The 21,071-nt window shown below is 42.8% G+C and overlaps 1 protein-coding gene across 2 annotated transcripts in view; it reads right to left on the minus strand.

Annotated features, from left to right (window-relative positions):
* Window positions 1-1,567: 1,567 nt before the first annotated feature.
* LOC140466797 (E3 ubiquitin-protein ligase Hakai-like) overlaps window positions 1,568-21,071 on the minus strand; it is a 40,701-nt gene continuing 21,197 nt past the window's right edge. For both annotated transcript variants that reach the window (XM_072562438.1, XM_072562439.1), the window contains exon 6: window positions 1,568-3,286. In XM_072562438.1, the coding sequence (XP_072418539.1) occupies window positions 2,245-3,286 (1,042 nt within the window). In that variant the 3' untranslated portion in view covers window positions 1,568-2,244. The remainder of the gene's footprint in view (window positions 3,287-21,071) is intronic.

The raw sequence follows: 21,071 nt of genomic DNA on the forward strand, positions 1-21,071 counted from the left end.
ATAGCTGACTCCATATGTGGAAAAAGGTTCTCATGGTCAACCCAATCTAAACCCCTGATTATCTTGTACACCTCTATCCAGTCACCCGTAAACCTTCTTTTCTCCAATGAAAACAGCCCCAAGTGCCTCAGCCTTTCCTCATACAATCTTCCTACCATACCAGGCAACATCCTGGTAAACCTCCTCTGCACCCGTTCCAGTGCCTCCACATCCTTCCTATAGTATGGCGACCAAAACTACACACAATACTCCAAATGCGGCCGCACCAGAGTCTTATACAACTGCAACATGACCTCAGGACTCCGGAACTCAATTCCTCTACCAATAAAAGCCAGTACGCCATATGCCTTCTTCACTGCACTATTTACCTGGGTGGCAACTTTCAGAGATCTGTGTACATGGACACCAAGATCCCTCTGCTCATCCACACTACCAAGTATCTGACCATTAGCCCAGTACCCCATCTTTTTGTTACTCATACCAAAGTGAATCACCTCACACTTACCCACATTGAACTCCATTTGCCACCTTTCTGCCCAGCTCTGCAGCTTATCTATATCCCGCTGTAACCTGACACATCCTTCCTCACTGTCAACAACTCCACCGACTTTCGTATCATCTGCAAACTTGCTCACCCAACCTTCTAGCCCCTCCTCCAGGTCATTTATAAAAATGACAAACAGCAATGGTCCCAAAACAGATCCCTGCGGAACACCGCTACTAACTGCACTCCAAGATGAACCTTTACCATCAACTACTACCCTTTGTCTTCTTCCAGCCAGCCAATTCCTAATACAACCTTTTCTAAGTAATCCAGTTGTCTCTCTTGCAAGTCAGTATCCAGAGAATGATTTTGGCTTTCCAAATATTATAAACTATATATATATAGCATATGGACAATCTCATCAACCCCTGGTGAGAAACCACTGAATTTTCTTCCCAGTTTTTCTCCACCCAAAACCTATCTCTGTCTAACTGTAAGGAGGAGTTTATAAAACATTAGATTTAATTTGTATCATTATTTGCTGACAGTTTCTAACTGTTTACTTGTAGCCTAATTATTTGCAATAAATAGTAATTCTTGTTAAGTACAGAAATCTGATTCATGCTTTCTAACAAGCCGGGTCTGGAAAGCAGGTAAACTGGTGGTATCTTTAAATCAAATCTTTTAACTTTTGTGAATAATCTGGAGATAATAGTGCTTGATTTTCAAAGCACTTCCCACTGAGTCATGACACTTGTTAATTAAGACAAGCACTACTTAAAACAGAGGCCAACTGAGACCATATCTCACTTATCTTTGGTAGTAGATTTCAAGAATAACTAATTAGATAAAAACCTTCCTCCTTATTGATTCCGTATATCACATGATGTATAGTACTTTTATTTGAAATTAATACAAATCGAAAGGACTGCCATTAGCCTTGTTCTGAAGTTTACTCTAACCTTTTCAAGTAAATTGAATCGTTTTCATTCATGAAACATTATCCAAGCTGGAAGGCTGAGGACAGTGAACAAAATATTGACTTAGGCCACAATGCTACACGGTCCAGAAACTGCAAACCCCTGAAAAGTCAGCAATCACTTTAATATTCTAATGCAGGTAGATTGTACATTTAAAACACTGATAATCAAAAAAAAACCTGCTCTCCTATTAAATGGCATTAATTTTACAACCTTACTGCTGTCAACGTTTAAGTTTTACAATGAGGTTAACAAATTTACAACACTAAATTTATTACATTTTTTGATCTATTTACAGAAAATTTTGTAGATGTTGATTACAGTGTGAAGCACGAATGAGCCAAAGAAAGGCTGTGGAAGATATGTTTTAAAATATTACATTTTGTAACATGCTCTCTAAATGGTTAATAAAGAAAATCACGGTCACTTGTTCCTCTACCTTGAGATCAGTTAACCAGATTTAACTGTCAGTTCCAGCAGAATCTTCATACAATTCCCTCATTTACTTAGACCTTCTTCACACAAGCGGCAAATTCCACAACTTATATTAGATGCTAGTATTCTCATTTTCATTTAAAAAATGCAATTAGTACATATTGGACATGAAAACTCAATTGCAAGTTTGTTGACACACAGACAGTTCCAACTCTGTGAATAATTTATTCCATCAAAATCTCTCCAGAAGCAGGTTCCCTTCAAAAAGGTCAAGAAATTTGCATTTGCAGAAGCAATGTTACATCCTGGAACAATGAAGTACTTCCATACAATCCATCTAATGACTTACTGATAATATGGCCTATATCGTGTCTGATCAGGGTGATGTGGTCCAGGCAATGGAGCCTGTGGAGGTGGGACTTGAATCCTTGGTGGAGGAGGACCTCTGGGAGCAGGCCAAACACCAATACCTGGACTGTGCCCTCCAGGCTGAGTAAATGGAGGACTAAGTGTTCCTTGGTCTTCTGTATATTGTGGTATTGTGGAGGCAGAATAGTGGTGAGGGGGTGGAGGGGTGTTGACAGGAGGACCAGTATGCTGAGGAGGGGGTGGTCCATGGGGTGGATGGTTCAGATATGGTGGCATTGGAGCCAAGATGTGTCCTGGTGGTGGGTTGATTGGAGGTGGAGCAGCTGACAAAGGTGGAGGTGGAGCCTGGTTGTACACCATGTGGGGATTGGCAGCAGCTTGTGCTGGGTGAGGCATGGGGTGACTTATTGGTGGGGGAGGGGGAGGAGGAGGGGCATAGTGTTGTTGTGGAGGCAGCATGTGATGTGGATGAGATACCACTGGATTGTTCTGGTATTCAGGATGATGATGAGGTGCAGCTGTTGGGGGCTCGCGACTTCCTGTACTTGAAGAGTCATCTTGAATAGGAACAGTGATCAGATTGCTGTGTTTTCTTGTTGTGACGGTCGAAATTCGAAAGGTTTCCTGATTCACTGACCTCGGTGGTGGAGGAAGAGGCATCTCAGTGGGCGGTGGACGAATATCCTCATGCGTCTGGCTATAGTGATCATGTGACACATGCTGAAGAGGGGGTGGTGGCATCAAGATGGCATGTTGTTTCGGAGGAAGATGTGAAATATGGTGCTTATCTTGTGGCATCAGAAAGCGCTCAGCAATTTCTGCTGGAGGTCCCATTGCAGGGTGGAGTGGCTCCGGTTGTGATCTAATGACAGCCTTCCCGGTTCTCATATGTCGATGATTGATATGGGCCTGCAAGTCTCTCTGAGAAAGATAGGTCCGCTTGCAGCCTTGGACAATACTACACATGAATAGGGAGCCTCGTAAACACTGCTCGATGCGCTGAACTGGGTCACTACACCTAAAGAAATGAAAATAGGTTCTGTCAGTTTCTATAATATTATATTTCAATAACCAAAACCATTTGGTGTATTAAACATTTATGCCACAATTTAATCTGTTGTACTCAGTTAGCCAGAAAATGCCCGCAAGGAGAGAGCTGAGAATGTCAGTTAAAAGCGGCAATGGGAAGTAAGTGAGATGAGAATGGACGTTTTCCAATAAATAGGAAATAAAATCAAAGTATCACAGGGAAAGAGGCGATTGCTGCCTGAGAATTTCTCTTTTACATTTTTAAAGGTATTGATTTAAATTGGCTGAGACATTAAATCTTTTAAATAGTGTAATTAAATTATGAAGTGAATTAATAAAATTATTAAAACAGTGGGTTTAAAGGTATTAATTAAAAGTCTAAACAAGTCCTGCAGTAGACTCTAAAAGAGAGAATTTAATTTATTTTTCTACATCACAGATGGACAGCTGAAACTGACCAGCTGACTATAAGAAATTTTTTAAACGCCAGTTAATTGGGTTTCAAGATCTTCCATGTTCCTGTGAAAATAAAGGATAGGGACAGCAAGATTCAGGAATTTTGGATGACCAGAGAAATTGAGAGCTTAGTCAAAAGGAAAAAGGAGGCATCCACAAGGTTAAGGAAACTGATGACAGATAGAACCCTCAAAGAACGCGAAGATAGCAGGAAATAACTCAAACAGTGAATTAGGGGCTGAAGGGGGCCATGAATGTCTTTGGTTAACAGGATTAACGAAAATCCGAAGGAGTTTTACTTGTATATAAGGAGCAAGAAGGCAGCTAGAGATTTACTCAAGGACAAAAAAGGAAACTTAGATGTGCAGCTGGAGGAAGGGGTGAAGTCCTTGACTATTTGTCTGATTAGCAAGTTTGCAGATGACACTAAGATTGGTGGAGTAGCAAAGAGTGAAGGGGACTGTCAGAGAATGCAGCAGAATCTAGGCAGATTGGAGAGTTGGGCAGAGAAATAGCAGATGGAGTTCAATTCGGAAAAACTTGAGGTGTTGCATTTTGGAAGATCCAATTCAAGAATAAACTAAACGGAAAATCCCTGGGGAAAACTGACGTACAGAGAGATCTGTGTGTTCAGATCCATTGTACCCTGAAGGTGACAATGCAGTTCGATAGAGTGATCAAGAAGTCATATGGCATGCTCTCCTTCACTGGACAGGGTACTGAGTACAAGAGTTGGCAGGTTGTATAGGACTTTGGTTCGGCCACATTTGGAATACTGCATACAGTTCTGTCACCATATTACCAAAGGACGTGGATGCTTTGGAGAGGGTGCAGAGGAGGTTCACCAGGATGTTGCCTGGTATAGAGAGGCTAGCTATAAAGAGAGGTTGAGTAGATTAGGATTATTTTAATTAGAAAGACGGAGGTTGAAGGGGGACCTGATTGAGGTCTATAAAATCATGAGAGATATAGATAGGCTAAATAGGAAGAAGCTTTTTCCCAGAGTAGGGGACTCAATTACTGGGGGGGTCATGAATTCAAGATGAGACAGGAAAAATTTAAGGGAGATGTGCGAGCAAAGTTCTTTACGCAGATGGTGATGGGTTTCCTGGAACACATTGCTATCGGAGATAGTAGAGGCAGGCACAATAGTGTCATTTAAGAGGTGTCTAGAATGGGCAGGGAGCAGAGAGATACAGATCCTTAGAAAACAGGCAACAGGTTTAGATAGAGGATCTGGATTGGTGCAGGCCTAGAGGAACAAAGGGTCATTCCTGTGCTGTAATTTTCTTTGTTCCTTGGTATTCACAAAGGAGGTGGTCATGGTGCTGTTGATTCTCAGCAGCGATATATTGATATTCTGGATCATAAAAATAAGTGTCGGGTTTTTTAACAAGCATTAAGGTAGACAAGTTCACAGGATCTATCTTAGAATATTGAGGGAAGCTGGTGAAGAAATTTCTGGGACCTTGTACAAAATCTTTAGTCATAGGAGACGTCCTAGAGGACTGGAGAACAGCCAATGTTGTTCCTTTGTTTAAGAAGAGCAACAAGGATAAACTGGGAAATTATTGGCCAGTGAACATTCCATCAATGGTAGAGAAATTATTGGAAAAGATTCTTTGGAATAGGATTTACTCACTTGTGGAAAAATATGGATTTATTAACAATTAGCATAATGGCTTCGTGTGGGGTACAACGTGATTCAAGTTTTTTGAGGAAGTGACAATGATGATTGATGAGGGCGCGGCATTAGATGCTGTGAACATGGACTTCAGCAAGGCCTTTCACAAGGTCCCTCATGGCACACTGATACAAAAGGTGAAGTCACATGGGTTCCACGGTAAGCTGGTAAAATAAGTGTAGAACTGGCTTAGTCATAGAAGACAAAGACTAGCAATGGAAGGGTGATCTTTAACATGAAATCTATTAGCTCAAACTCTTTAACCCTGGCAACATTCTTGTAAAACATTTTTGAAGCCTTTCACATTTCACAACATCTTTTCTATTGCAGAGAGACCAGAATGGAATACAGTATTCCAAAACCAATGCCCTGTACAGCAGCAACATGTCACCTCAACTGCTATACACAATGCACTGACCAATAAAGTCAAGTGTACCAGATGCCTTCTTCACCACCCTGTCTACCCATGACTCCATTTCACAGATATTATGAACCTACAACCCTAAGGTTTCGTTGTTCAGCAAACCTTACCATTAAGTTTCTAATTCCTGCCTTAATTTGCCCTACCGAAATGCAGCATGTCATATTTATCTGCCATTCCTCGGCCCAATTGCCCATCTCTTCAAGGTCCTGTTGTACTCTGCGGTAACCTTCTTGCCTCTGTACTATACCATCACTTTTGGTGTCATTTGCAAAATTACTAATTCACATCCAAATCCTTTGTATGAATGACAAAAAGCAATGGATCCAATATCGATCCTTGAGGCTCACTGCTGGTCACAGGCCTCTGGCCCAAAAAGTAACCCTATACCATGACCCTTTGTCTCCTATCTCGAACTAATTTTGTATCCAAATGGCTAGCTCTCCCTGTATTCAACGTGATTTAACCTTCAAATATTGTCTGGGAGAGTATCACAGGACAGGGTAATGTAATGTGGGAAGGAATTTCAGGATTGAGTTCAACAGAACTTTCTTGATTGGTGTTCTCAGTCCAACTAAGGAGGAGGTATTACTGGAACTGCTAGTGGGAAAGGAGTTGAACTCAGTTGACCAAATGACTGTGGGGAACACTTAGGTGAGTGATCATTGCATGCGAAGGTTCACGAGCTGTTTCAGGGTATATTCCAATAAGGGCACAAGTCAAAGGAATCAAAACCAGAGCTCCTTGGATGAGGGGGAAGAGAGAGCAAGTGAGAGCCAGCAAGCGAGTGTACAATGCAGGTCAAGTAAATTATTAAAGTGAAGCTATATACCACAAATTGATAAGTGAAATGTGGAATGGCAAAGAGGAATATTATTGTGTACAGCTTTGGTCCACTTTCTTGCCATAAAGGGAGCCCAACAGAGGTTCACCAATTGAACCCTAGGGATAGTGAGATTGTTTTATAAGAAATGGGGGAAACTCGGCCAATATTCTCTAGTATTTCAAGGAATAAATGGTAACCTCAGTGAAGTGGGCACGGGCAGGACCTGGCTATTGAGGCTAGAATAGGGGAACATAGTCTTGGGACCAGAGGTTGACCATTCGAGATGGAGGAATTTCTTTCCTTAGAGGGGAGTCAGATTCTGGAATTTACTACTCCAGAGGCTTGTGGAAGCTCAATCATTGAACATGTTCAAGACAGAAATTGGATACCGTGGGCGGCACGGTGGCACAGTGGTTAGCACTGTTGCCTCACAGCGCCAGAGACCTGGGTTCAATTCCCGCCTCAGGTGACTAACTGTGTGGAGTTTGCACATTCTCCCCGTGTCTGTGTGGGTTTCCTCCGGGTGCTCCGGTTTCCTCCCACAGTCCAAAGATGTGCAGGTCAGGTGAATTGGCCATCCTAAATTGCCTGTAGTGTAGGTAAGGGGTAGTTGTCGGGGTATGGGTGGGTTGCGCTTCGGCGGGGCGGTGTGGACTTGTTGGGCCGAAGGGCCTGTTTCCACACTGTGAGTAATCTAAAAAAAAGATTAGATTCCCTACAGTGTGGAAACAGGCCCTTTGGCCCAACCGACACTCTGACTAATGCACCTAACACTATTAGCAATTTAACATGGCCAATTCACCTGACCTGCAGGTGAATTGAACTGTGGGAGGAAACCGGAGCACCCGGAGGAAACCCACATAGACACGGGAAGAATGTGCAAACTCCACACAAACAGTTGCCCAAGGCTGGAATTGAACCTGGGACCCTGGCACTGTGAGGCAGCATGCTAACCACTGAGCCACCGTGCAGTGCCATGGTGATAGCACAGGAAAGTGGCATAGAGGTCAGGCAAACATACAAGGTTTGGTTTCAGTTCAGAACAATCTAGGATTAGCAGGTTTTTCTAAATTCAAGCAGCAAGTATTTCCGTTCTGTTCATAACACACTGAACTTAAAGTTAGTTTAGAGGATGATTCAGGGTAGTAGATAGAAAAGGTTACCTCAGCATAAGGGTTAAGTTTATGAAACTTCCAGACCAGGGAAGTTGGTTAGAAATTCACTGGTTATTAGAACTGAGAAAGTTTAGGCTTTCAGATTTATGGAAAAAATCATTTTGGGAGATTTGGCAAGGATTTCAGAATTGTCTCAATTCATGGCAAGGAAACAGTCAGGAAATCAATTAAGCAGAACTGTAAAGAGTTGAGACAGGGGTGTAATTTATCTGGAATTAAGTCTCTAATGGATAGTGTTAGGAATCCTTCTAAAAATTTGTTTTGCGATGTGTTTTTTTTAGATTAGATTCCTTACAGTGTGGAAACAGGCCCTTCGGCCCAACAAGTCCACACCGCCCCGCCGAAGCGTAACCCACCCATACCCCTACATCTACATCTACCCCTTACCTAACACTACAGGCAATTTAGCATGGCCAATTCACCTAACCTGCACATCTTTGGACTGTGGGAGGAAACCGGAGCACCCGGAGGAAACCCACGCAGACACGGGGAGAATGTGCAAACTCCACACAGTCAGTCGCCTGAGGCGGGAATTGAACCCAGGTCTCTGGCGCTGTGAAGCAGCAGTGCTAACCACTGTGCCACCGTGCCGCCCTCTAACTGCATTGTGATTTAGACATCCTGGTCTGCTTTTCCTTTTTTCTGCACATCAAGCTTTTTCTGCTGTTCCTGGAGACCTGCAGTCTCAGTGACAAATGACAACATTATCTTAAGACAGGACCATGGGTAGACCACTCAGCCCTTCAGCCCTGCTCCACCATTCATGATGAGCATGGCTGATCATCTAACGTAATAGCCAGTTTCAGCTTTTACTCCAATATCCTCTGATTGCATTAGCCCCAAGCGATATATCCAACTCTTCTTGAAATCTTACAATGTTTTAACCTTAAATGCTTTCTGCAGTAGTGAATTTCACAGGCTCACCATTCTCAGGAAAAAAATTCTCATGTTAAGCGTTTGGATGAAGAAGAATTTGTTAAGTGTGTACAAGAAAATGTTCTGATTCAGTATGTGGATGTACCTACTAGAGGAGGTGTAAAACTTGACCTACTCATGGGAAATAAGGCAGGGCAGGTGACTGAGGTGTCAGTGGGGGAGCACTTTGGGGCCAGCAACCATAATTCTATTAGATTTAAAATAGTGCTGGAAAAGGATCGATCAGATCTAAAAGTTGAGAAGTTCTAAATTGGAGAAAGGCCAATTTTGATGGTATTAGGCTGTTTGGGGGCAGATGTTCGCAGGTAAAGGGACAGCTGGAAAATGGGAAGCCTTCAGAAATGAGACAACGAGAAATCAGAGAAAGTATATTCCTGTTCGTAAAGGCTGGGAGGTATGGGGAATGCTGGATGACTAAAGAAATTGAATGTTTGGTTAAGAAAAAGAAGGAAGCATATGTAAGGTATAGACAAGATAGATCGAGTGAATTCTTAGAAGAGTGTAAAGGCAGTAGAAGTACACTTAAGAGGGAAATCAGGAGGGCAAAACGGCGACATGAAATAGCTTTGGCACATAGAATTAAGGAGAATCCAAAGGGTTTTTACAAATACATTAAGGACAAAAGGGTAACTATGGAGAGAATAAGGCCCCTCAAAGATCAGCAAGGCGGCCTTTGTGTGGAGCTGCAGAAAATGGGGGAGATACTAAATGAGTATTTAGTATCAGTATTTACTGTGGAAAAGGATATGGAAGATATAGAATGTAGGGAAATAGATGGTGACATCTTGCAAAATGTCCAGATTACAGAGGACAAATGTCTTGAAATGCATAAAAATGGATAAATTCCCAGCACCTGATCAGGTGTACCCTAGAACTCCGTGGGAAGCTGGAGAAGTGATTGCTGGGCCTCTTGCTGAGATATTTGTATCATCGATAGTCACAGGTGAGGTGCCGGAAGACTGGAGGTTGGATAACGTGTTGTCATTCTTTAAGAAAGGTAGTAAGGAGAAGCCAGGGAACTATAGATCAGTGAGTCTTATGTCGCTGGTGGGCAAGTTGTTGGAGGGAATCCTGAGGGACAGGATGTACAAGTATTTGGAAAGGCAAGGACTGATTAGGGATAGTCATCATGGTATTGTGCATCGGAAATCATGTCTCACAAACTTGACTGAGTTTTTTGAAGAAGTAACAAAGAAGATTGATGAGGGCAGAGTGGTAGATGTGATCTATATGGGCTTCAGTAAGGCGTTCGACAAGAATCCCCATGTGAGACTGGTTAACAAGGTTAGATCTCATGAATATAGGGAGAACTAGCCATGTGGATACAGAACTGGCTCAAAGGTAGAAGATGGAGGGTGGTAGTGAAGGGTTGTTTTTCAGCCTGTGACCATTGGAGTGCCACAAGGATCGGTGCTTGGTCCTCTACTTTTTGTCATTTACATAAATGATTTGGATGTGAGCATAAAAGGTACAGTTAGTAAGTTTGCAGATGACACCAAAATTGGAGGTGTAGCGGACAGCGAAGAAGGTTACCTCAGATTACAACAGGATCTTGATCAAATGGGCCAATGAACCGAGATATGGCAGATGGAGTTTACTTCATATAAATGCGAGGTGCTGCGTTTTGGGAAAGCAAATCTTCACAGGACTTACACAATTAATGGTAAGGTCCGAGGGAGTGTTGCTGAACAAAGAGACCTTGGAGTGCAGGTTCATAGCTCCTTGAAAGTGGAGTCGCAAGTAAATTGGATAGTGAAGAAGGCGTTGGTTATGCTTTCTTTTATTGGTCAGAGTATTGAGTACAGGAGTTGGGAGGTCATATTGTGGCTATACAGGATATTGGTTAGACCACTGTTGGAATATTGTGTGCAATTCTGGTCTCCTTCCTATCGGAAAGACGTTGTGAAACTTGAAAGGGTTCAGAAAAGATTTACAAGGATGAAGCCAGGGTTGGAGGATTTGAGCTATGGGGAGAGGCAGAACAGGCTGGGGCTATTTTCCCTGGAGCGTCGGAGGCTGAAGGGTGACCAGATAGAGGTTTACAAAATTATGAGGGGCATGGATAGGGTAAATAGATAAAGTCTTTTCCTTGGGGTGGGGGAGTCCAGAACTAGGGGCTTAGGGTAGAGGGGAAAGATATAAAAGAGACCTAAGGGACAACTTTTTCACGCAAGAAGTAGTATGCGTATGGAATGAGCTGCCAGAGGAAGTGGTGGAGGCTGGTACAATTGCAACATTTTAGAGGCATTTGGATGGGTATATGAATAGGAAGGGTTTAGAGGGATATGGGCCGAGTGCTGGTAGGTGGGACTAGGTTGGGTTGGAATATCTAGTTGGCATGGATGGGTTGGACCGAAGGGTCTGTTTCCATGCTGTACATCTCTATGACTCTATGTATCCTTAGACTGTGACCCCAGGTTCTGATGCCCCGCCATCAGGAACACAGTTCTTGTGTTTACACAGTGTGGTCCTGTTATAATTTCATTGGTTTCTCTGAAATGGCACCTCTATCTTTCTGAACTCCAGCGAATTCATCCTAAAGCATTCAACCTCTCCTCATACATCAGTCTTATCATCCCAGGAATCAGTTTGATAAATCTCTGCTGCCCTACCTTTGTAACAAGAACGTCTTTTCTCAGACAAGGAGACCAAAACTACACACAAGGCCCTGTATAATTGCAGGAAGACACCCATGTCTGACACTGGCTAATAAGGTTGGCTGGAACAGATTCTAGCTTAAAGATGTTGCTGGAAAAGTGCAGCAGGTCAGGCAGCATCAAAGGAGCAGAGAATCGACGTTTCAGGCATAAGCCCTTCTTCAGGAATGAGGAGGGTGTGTCATCTGCAAATTTGGAGATATTACATTTAATTCCCTCATCCAAATCATTAATATATATTATGAATAGCAGAGGTCCTGGCACTGATCCTTGTAGCATCACTGCCTGCCATTCATAAAAAGACCTGTTGGCTGATTACGTTTGAACACTGTGTCACATGTGCCTAGTGTTGAATTGTTAAAACAGTTTGAAGTCTATGCCATTCAGCAAGGTGCTAATGCCACATAGCATGACATCTACAACGTGAAGATAGGATTTTGTCTCAAAGGGACTGTGTCCCTCTTACCTATATTAGTACGGACACAGGGCAGATTGCTGAGGATGATATCAAGTGTATTTCTTCCTCTTGTTGGTTCATTCACTATCTGCTGCAGACTAAATCTAGCAATTGTGTCTTTTAAGATTTGACCTGCTCAGACAGTCATGGTGCTTTTGAGTCCTTCTTGGTGATGGGACACTGAAGTCCCTCACCCAGTGAACATTCTACATCCTTGTCACCTTCTTTCAGCTGGTGTTCAACGTGGAGGTGTACTGATTCACAAGCTAAAGATGTGTGGTGGGAAGGGGAGCTTGATGGGGTCTGGAGTCAATGTTAAGGGCTCCCAAGGTAACTTCCTCCTTGCCAGCATACAGCATTTCTGCTATTCTTCAGGGATAGGGTGTCTGGGATAGTATAAGTATGTTTCCATCAGTATGACTATATGAACGGTTGCTTGAAACCACAATATCGTTCTTTCAATTTTGGTATGAGCCTCAGATGTTAGTGAGGACAAATTTGTGGGATTGACACCGTTTGCCAAGTTTATCCAGCATGCATCAGACCACACATGGATCAAGCGATAAACATCATTTTGGTCTCTGAATTGAACAATGGCATAATCCAGGTGGTGTCAAGGTTTTGATCTAAAATCAATGTTCTGTACTTGTCCCTCTGACAGAATTAATTCTAACAAGTCTAACCTAGGCACACCTCATCAATAGGATAATATTTGTATTGTCTTTTCCCACCCCATTTTTCCCAGGTGGGTCCTCTCCAGAAATTACAGTCACTGGCATTAATGTTCTCCATGAAGGATGATCATCTTTCTTTTGCGGTAGCAATGAGGACTTCAATATCCACAGGGGCGACTGATACTCTCCATACTAGCATCCAGAACATTGTGGTAGGATTCCAAAGACAAATGACCATTCATGAGAAAGCAGCAACAAGCAACACAAAGAAAGCAGAAAGGAATATAAAGAAAGCAAGAAAGAACTCATGCAGGAAATTAGGAGAACAAGAGGGGGCCATCAAATGTCCTTGGCAAGTAGGGTTAAAGAGAATTCCAAGGCATTAGAGACATGTGATGGCTCATTTAGAGATGTGATGTCTCAGTTAGCTAAGATTAGATTAGATTAGATTAGATTCCTTACAGTGTGGAAACAGGCCCTTCGGCCCAACAAGTCCACACCGCCCCGCCGAAGCGTAACCCACCCATACCCCTACATCTACATTTACCCCTTACCTAACACTACGGGCAATTTAGCATGGCCAATTCACCTGGCCTGCACATCTTTGGACTGTGGGAGGAAACCGGAGCACCCGGAGGAAACCCACGCAGACACGGGGAGAACGTGCAAACTCCACACAGTCAGTCGCCTGAGGCGGGAATTGAACCCGCCGCCTCTCAGGCGCTGTGAGGCAGCAGTGCTAACCACTGTGCCACCGTGCCACCCACACTTGAGAGTTGAGAGTTACAAGTTAGCCAGGAAAGACCTAAAGAGTGAGCTAAGAAGAGCCAGAAGGGGACATGAGAAGTTGTTGGCAGATAGGATCAAAGAAAACCCTAAGGCTTTCTACAGGTATATCATGAATACAAGAATGACTAGAGTAAGATCAGGGCAATCAAGCATAGTAGTGGGAAGTTGTGCATGGAGTCAGAGGAGATAGGGGAAGTGCTAAATTAATACTTTTCATCAGTATTCACACTAGAAAAAAACAATGTAGTCAAGGAGAATACTAACATACAACTACTAGATTAGGTGGGATTGAGGCGCATAAAGAGGAGGTATTAGCAATTCTGGAAAATGTAAAAACAAATAAGTCTCCTGGGCCAGATGGGATTTATCCTAGGATTCTCTGGGCAGCCAGGGAGGAGATTGCCGAGCCTTTGGCTTTCTCGTAGGTAGTACCGCAAGGATGTGTTTGAGGGTCCACTATTGTTTGTCATTTTCATAAATGACCTGGATAAGGGCACAGAAGAATGGGTTAGTAAATTTGTGAATGGTTAGTGAGTTGTGGATGGTGACAAAGGATGTTACAGGTTACAGAGAGACATAGGTAAGCTGCAGAGTTGGGCTGAGAGGTGGCAAATGGAGTTTAATGCAGAAAAGCGTGAGGTGAGTCACTTTGGATGGAGTAACAGGAATGCAGATTATTGGGCTAATGGCAAGATTCTAAGTAATGTCGATGAGCAGAGAGATCTCGGTGACCAGGTACACTGATCCTTGAAAGTTGCTACCCAGGTCAATAGGAGTGTTAAGAAGTCATATGGTGTGTTAGCTTTTATTAGCAGAGGGACTGAGTTTCAGAACCATAAGATCATGTTGTAGCTGTACAAAACACATTTGGAGTATTGTGCACAATTCTGGTCACTGTATTATAGGATGTGAAAACTTTGGAAAGAGTTCAAAGGAGACTTACTAGGATGTTGCCTGGTTAGGAGGGAAGGTCCTGCGAGGAAAGGCTGAGAGACTTAAGGCTGTTTTTGTTAGAGAGAAGGTTGAGAGGTGACTTAATTGAGACATATAAGATAATCAGAGGGTTAGGTAGGGTGGACAGTGAGAGCCTTTTTCCTCGGGTTGCGATGGCAAGCATGAGGGGATATTGCTTTAAATTGAGAGGTGATAGATATAGGACAGATGTCAGAGATATTTCCTTTACTCAGAGTATTAGGGGCATGGAACGCACTGCCTACAACAGTAGTAGACTCGCCAACTTTCAGGGTTTTTAAATGGTAATTGGATAGGCATATGGATGAGAATGGAAAAGTGTAGATGGGCTTCAGATTGTTGCACCGACCTGTGGAACCATCGAGGGCTGAAGGGGATGTAGTGTTCTATGTTCTATGAAATAAATTAAAAGCAAGAGGATATATTTAGGATTGACAGAACCTTTATCCTCAGAGTTGAAATGTCCATCACTAGATGGCATGCATTTAAGGTAAGGGGAAAGTTCAAAGGAGAAGCGAGGGGCAAGTTTTTGTTTTAACACAGAGAATGGTAGGTGCCTAGAACGGAGTGCCAGGGGTAGAGTTGGAGGCAGATACACTTGGGGCATTTAAGGAGCTTTCAGGTAAACACATGAATAAGCAAGGAAAGGAGGATGTAGACCATGGGCAGGCAGAAGGGATCAGTTTAATTTGGTGTCATGTTTAGCACAACGTTTGGGCCAAAGGGCCTTTTCCTGTGTTGTACTGTTCTATGTTCTATAACAAGCAATCAAATTATTGAAAAAACAAGTCTGTGACCTCAATGGATTCTAACTAAAGTCACAGTGTTATACAGGTCTGAAATAAATCCTTTAGTCCAATTCATGTACACTGACCAGATATCCAAAACTGATCTAATTTCATTTTCCTATTCAAATACCCACCCAGATGATATTGTAATTGTACCAGCCTCCACCACTTCTTCTGGCAGTTCACTCTATACACGCTCCACCCTCTGCATGAAAAAGTTGCCCCTTTGGTCCATTTTGAATCTTTAACTTCTCACCTTAAACCTATGCCCTTTAGTTTTGGACTCCCCTACCCTGGGAAAAAGACCTTGGCTATTCACTCTATTCATGATCCTCATGATTTTATAAACCTCTATTAGGTTACCCCTCAGCCTCCACTGTTCCAGGGGAAAAAACCTTCAGCCTATTCAACCTCTCCCAAAAGAACAAACTCTCCAATCCCAATGACATTCTTGTAAATCTTTTCTGAACCCTTTCAAGTTTAACAACATCTTTCTTTTAGTAGGGAGACGAGAATGGAACACAGTTCTTAAAGTAGCTTCACCAATGTCCTGTACAGCTGCAACATGACATTCCAACTCCTATACTCAATGCACTGACCAACGAAAGCAAGATTGCCAAATGCCTTCTTCACGATCCTGTCTATTCATTTTCAAGGAACTATACACCAAGGTCTCTTTGCTTGGCAACACTCCCCAGGGCCCTACCATTAACTGTATAAGTCCTGCTATGGTTTGCCTTACCAAAATGCAACACTGCACAGTTATCTAAATTAAACTCCATCTGCCACTCCTTTGGTCCACTGGCTCGATTGAACAAGGGCCTGTTGTATGAAGATGATCTTCTTCACTGGCCTATGCACCCCAATTTTGGCATTATCTGTAAACTTACTAAGCATACCTACGATAGTCACATCCAAATCATTTATATAAATTATGAAAGCAGTGGACCCAGTACCGATCCTTGTGAAATACCGCTGTTCACAGGGCTCTAGTCTGAATAACAACCCTCCTATTTCCTACCAATAAGCCAAATTTGTATCCAATTGGCTAACTCTTCCTGGATTCCATGTGATCTAATCTTGCTAACAGTCTACCATACAGAACCTTGTTGAATGCCTTGCTTAAGTCCATAAAGACGTTTACCGCTCTGCCTTCATTAGTGTTCTTTGTCACTTCTTCAAAAAATTCAACCAAGTTAGTGAGACAAAATTTCCCATTCACAAAGCCAAGCTGACTCTCCATAATTAGTCCTGGCCTTTCGAAATGCAAGTAAACCCTGTCCCTCAGAATCCTCCACCGGCAACTGACCTCTCGTTCACCAGTCTATAGTTCGTAGCTTTTCTTTACCACCTTTCTCAAATAATGGCACCACGTTAGGATAATGTAGGATAAAAGGCTGGCACAATGTCGAAGGCAGAAGGGCCTGTACTGTTCTATGTTCCATTAGCCACCCTTCAGTCTTCTGTATCTCACCAATTTCCATTGGTTCCATACGTAAACTGCCTTGATGATCTTTAAGAGGCCCTATTCTCTCCCTGGTCACTCTTTTTCCCTTAACGTATTAGTAGAATCTCTCTGGATTTCCATAATCCCATAGAGTCAGAGTCCTACAGCATAGAAACAGGACCTTCAGCACAAACTGGTCCATGCTGACCAAAATGTCCATCTACACTAACTCCATTTCCCTGTACTTAGCCCATATCCTTCTAAACCTTTCCTATCCATGTATTTGTCCAAATGCCTTTCAAATGTTGTTAATGTATCTGTCTCAACCACTCCTGTTGGAAGCTCATTCCTTATGAGTACCACCGTCTGTGTAAAAACGTTGCCCCTGAGCTTCCCTTTTATTCTTTCCCCTCTAACTGATGCCCTTTAGTCCTCAATTCCCCAACCCTGGGAAAAAGACTGAGTGCATTCACCCTATCCATGTCTCTCATGATCGTATACACTTCTAGAAGATTCCCCCACAGTCTCCTAAACTCTAAAAAAAAGTCCGAGGTTGTCCAACCTCTGCCTATAATTCAGACCCTTTAGTCCTGTAAACATCCTTGTAAATATTTTCTGCACTCTTTCCAGTTTAATAACATCCTTCTTATAGCAAGGTGACCAAAACTGAACACAATGCTCCAAGTGTGACCTCACCAATGTCCTGTATAACTGCAACATAACTTCCCAACTTCTATATTCGATGCCTAGACTGATGTGCCAAAAGCCTTCTTCACTGCCCTCTCCACTTGTGACTCCATTTTCAATGAACTGTGCACCTGACCTCCAAGCTCACTCTGGCCCACTACACTCCTTGAGCCCTTGCCGTTCACCATGAAACTCCTATCTTGACTTGACTTTCCAAAATGCAAGACCTCATACTTATCCATATTAAACTCCATTTGCCATTTCTCAGCCCACTTCCCCAGCTGATCAAAGCCCTGCTGCAATTTCTGATAACCTTCCTCACCGTCCTGGATACCACCTATTTTACTGTAATGTGCAAATTTACTAATCGTGCCTTGTACATTCTCATCCAAATCACTGATATAGATAACAAACAGCAACCAGCCCAAGGCCTCCACTAGTCACAGGCCTCCAGTCCGACAAGCATCCTTCCACTATTACCATCTGTGTCCTACCATCAAGCCAATTGTGTATCCAATTTGCCAGGTCCATGGATTCCATGCGATCTAACGTTTCAGAGCAGCCTACCATGTGTAACCTTATCAAAGGTCCACATAGGTACATCTACTGCCCGCTCTTCATCAACCTTCTGGTCACTTCTTCAAAGAACTCTTAACAAATTTGTGAGGCATGATCTCCTATGCCCAAAGTCATGCTGACAGTCCTAATCAAACCCTGCCTTGCCAAATGCATGTATATATTATCTCTCAGAATTTTCATGTGACTTACCTACCACAGATGTTAGGCTTATTGCTCTATAGTTCTCCCTTCTGCCTGATTTCCCTCTTAAGTCACTGTGTATCAACGTGGGTCCAGGAGCCTGTTTCCATCCTGTATTACTCTATTACTCTAAGTAGACTCCTCATACCCAACAAGGGATCCATTTGATCCTAGCTGTTTGTACCTAATGTATACCTCCTTAATTTTCTTGATGAGAGCCTCAATTTTTCTGATCATCTGGCATTCCCTGCACCTACCAGCCTTGTTCTTCGCACGAACTGTCTCTGAACTCTCGTTATGTTATTTTTGAAGGCCTTCAATCAACTTTTGAAAGTTCCTGCCTCATAACATCAAAATTAGCCTCATATAAATTTAGAATTTTAACTTATAGATCAGGTCTATCCTTTCCCATAACTATTTTAAAACTAATAGAATTATGACAACTTGCTCCAAAGTGCCTCCCCACTGACACCTCAGTCACTTGGCCTGCCTTATTTCCCAAATTCTGCTCATTCTCCAGTCGGTACATCCACATATTGAACAACAACATTTTCTTGTACATACTTAACAAATTGATCTCCATCTAGGTCCTTAACACGATGGCAGCCTTTGAACATGGTGGGCTTTTGCTCACATCAAGATAATCATCCATTGAATTTGGGAGGAAAAAGAAATCCTCCATTATCAGGAATATAGAATTGTAACTACTGTCAAGAAGGGATCATGAGAGGTATTTTCCTGTTGTCTGTAGCAGAAAAAAATCTGATCTGCCTAAATCACCGACCTCCTGTTGTTGAGGAAATCCTACCAGCGACAGTGAAACTTTAGACATACAACAGCTATTGATGCCAAAGTCTTTGTTACCAAACACGTCCAGAGAAATGCCAAGATACACTTGGTCCATCAAGCCTACATGCTATTAGATATGATTTGAGCTGATCCTCTATCACAACGTTATATTTATTTGCTTCCCAAATCCCTTGAACACCTTTATCCTCCAAAAAGTCTATTCCTCTCCCAAATATATTCATCAACCACATCCATAGCCTTCTGTGGGACAGAATTCAACAGATTCACCACCTTCTAAGTGAAGGAATTTCTTATTTTAGTCCAAAATAGCCTGAGTACCCTGAGATCACTCTTCTTATTCTGGATTCAGTAGTCAGAGTAAGCATTACCTCTGCATTCAGTCTGTTTAGCCTTGTCAGAACTTTACACATTGACTGAGATCTCCTCTCATTATTCTGAAGTCCAATAGTTCTCTGTATGACAAATCTGCCATCCCAATAATCAGTCTGATAAACTTATACTGCACTCAGAGCTGTATATCACGGAAACAGACCTTTCAGTCCAACTTGTCCACGCCGACCAGACATCCCGATCTGAGCTAATCTCATTTGCCAGCATTTGGTCCATATCCCTCTAAATACTTCCTATTCATGTACCTATCCAGATGCTTTTAAAATGTTATAATTGTATCTGCCTCCACTGGCAGTTTGTTCTATACATACACCAACATCTGCATGAAATAGCTCCCCCCATTTACTTTTTAAATCTTTCCCCTGTCACCCTAAACCTATAATTTTGAGCTCCCCCGAACTCTCAGAAAAAGACCTTGGATATTCACCCTATACATTCTTTTGATTTTACCCATTTGGGTAGTTTATCTGTTATTTAGTAAGGAAACCTGCACACAACACTAGGTGTAGGCCTGAGCAAGGCGTTTTACATCTGAACTAAGAATTCTTTGCTCCAGTAGTCAAACCCTCTTGCAATGAAGGCCAACATACATACTCCTTTCTGTTTACTGAACCCACATACTTGCTTTCAGTGACCACTGTATATGCACACCCATGTCTCTTTGTAGATAAACACAGAATCAGATTAACCCTACAGTGTGGAACCATGCCATTTGGCCCAACAAATTCACACCGGCTTTCAGAAGAGTGTCCCATCCAGACTCAGCCCCTATAAAACCTGATTTCCTATGGCTAATTCACCCAACCTACACATCCCTGGACACTAAGGGCAATTTAGATTAGATTAGATTACATTACATTACAGTGTGGAAACAGACCCTACGGCCTAACAAGTCCACACCAATCCGCTGAAGCGCAACCCACCCATACCCCTACATTTACCCCTTACCTAACACTACGGGCAATTTAGCATGGCCAATTCACCTGACCTGCACATCTTTGGACGGTGGGAGGAAACCGGAGCACCCGGAGGAAACCCACCCAGACACGGGGAGAACGTGCAAACTCCACACAGTCAGTCGCCTGAGGGGGGAATTGAACCTGGGTCTCAGGCACTGTGAGGCAGCAGTGCTAACCACTGTGCCACTGTGCTGCCCAATTTAGTATGGCCAATACACCTAACCTGCACACCTTTACACTGTGGCAGGAAAGCAGAGCACCCAGAGAAAACCCTTACAGACATGGGGAGAATGTGCAAACTCTATAGTCTTCCGAGGCTGGAATTGAAACTGGGTCCCTGGCACTGTGAAGCAGCAGCGCTAACTACTGAGACGTAAGAACTTAGGAGCAGGAGTAGGCCATCTGCTCTGAGCCTGCTCTGTCATTCAATAAGATCATGGCTGATCTTTTCATGGCATCAGCTCCACCTACACATCTTCTCACCACGACCATTAATTCTTTTAATGTTTAAAAAATTACCTACTTTAGCTTTAAAAACATTCAATGAGGAAGCCTCAACTACTTTACTGAGCAGGGAATTCCACAGATTCACAATCCTTTGGGTGAAGAAGCTTTTCCTCAATCCAGTCCTAAATTTGCTGCCCCTAATTTTGAGGCTAAGCCCTCTTGTTCTAGTTTCACCTGCCAGTGAAAACATCTTCCCTGCTTCTATCTTATCTTTTCCCTTCATAATTTTATATGTTCCTGTAAAATCGAACCTCCGCCCCTCCCATTCTCCTAAATTCCAATGAACATAATCACAGTCTTCTCAGTCTTCCCTTGTAAATTAACTCCTTCAAATCTGGAATCAACCTTGTGCCGCCCCTTTTATCAGAGAATCCCTTCAG

Source organism: Chiloscyllium punctatum, chromosome 44 (assembly GCF_047496795.1).
Source record: "Chiloscyllium punctatum isolate Juve2018m chromosome 44, sChiPun1.3, whole genome shotgun sequence".
NCBI lineage: Eukaryota > Metazoa > Chordata > Chondrichthyes > Orectolobiformes > Hemiscylliidae > Chiloscyllium > Chiloscyllium punctatum.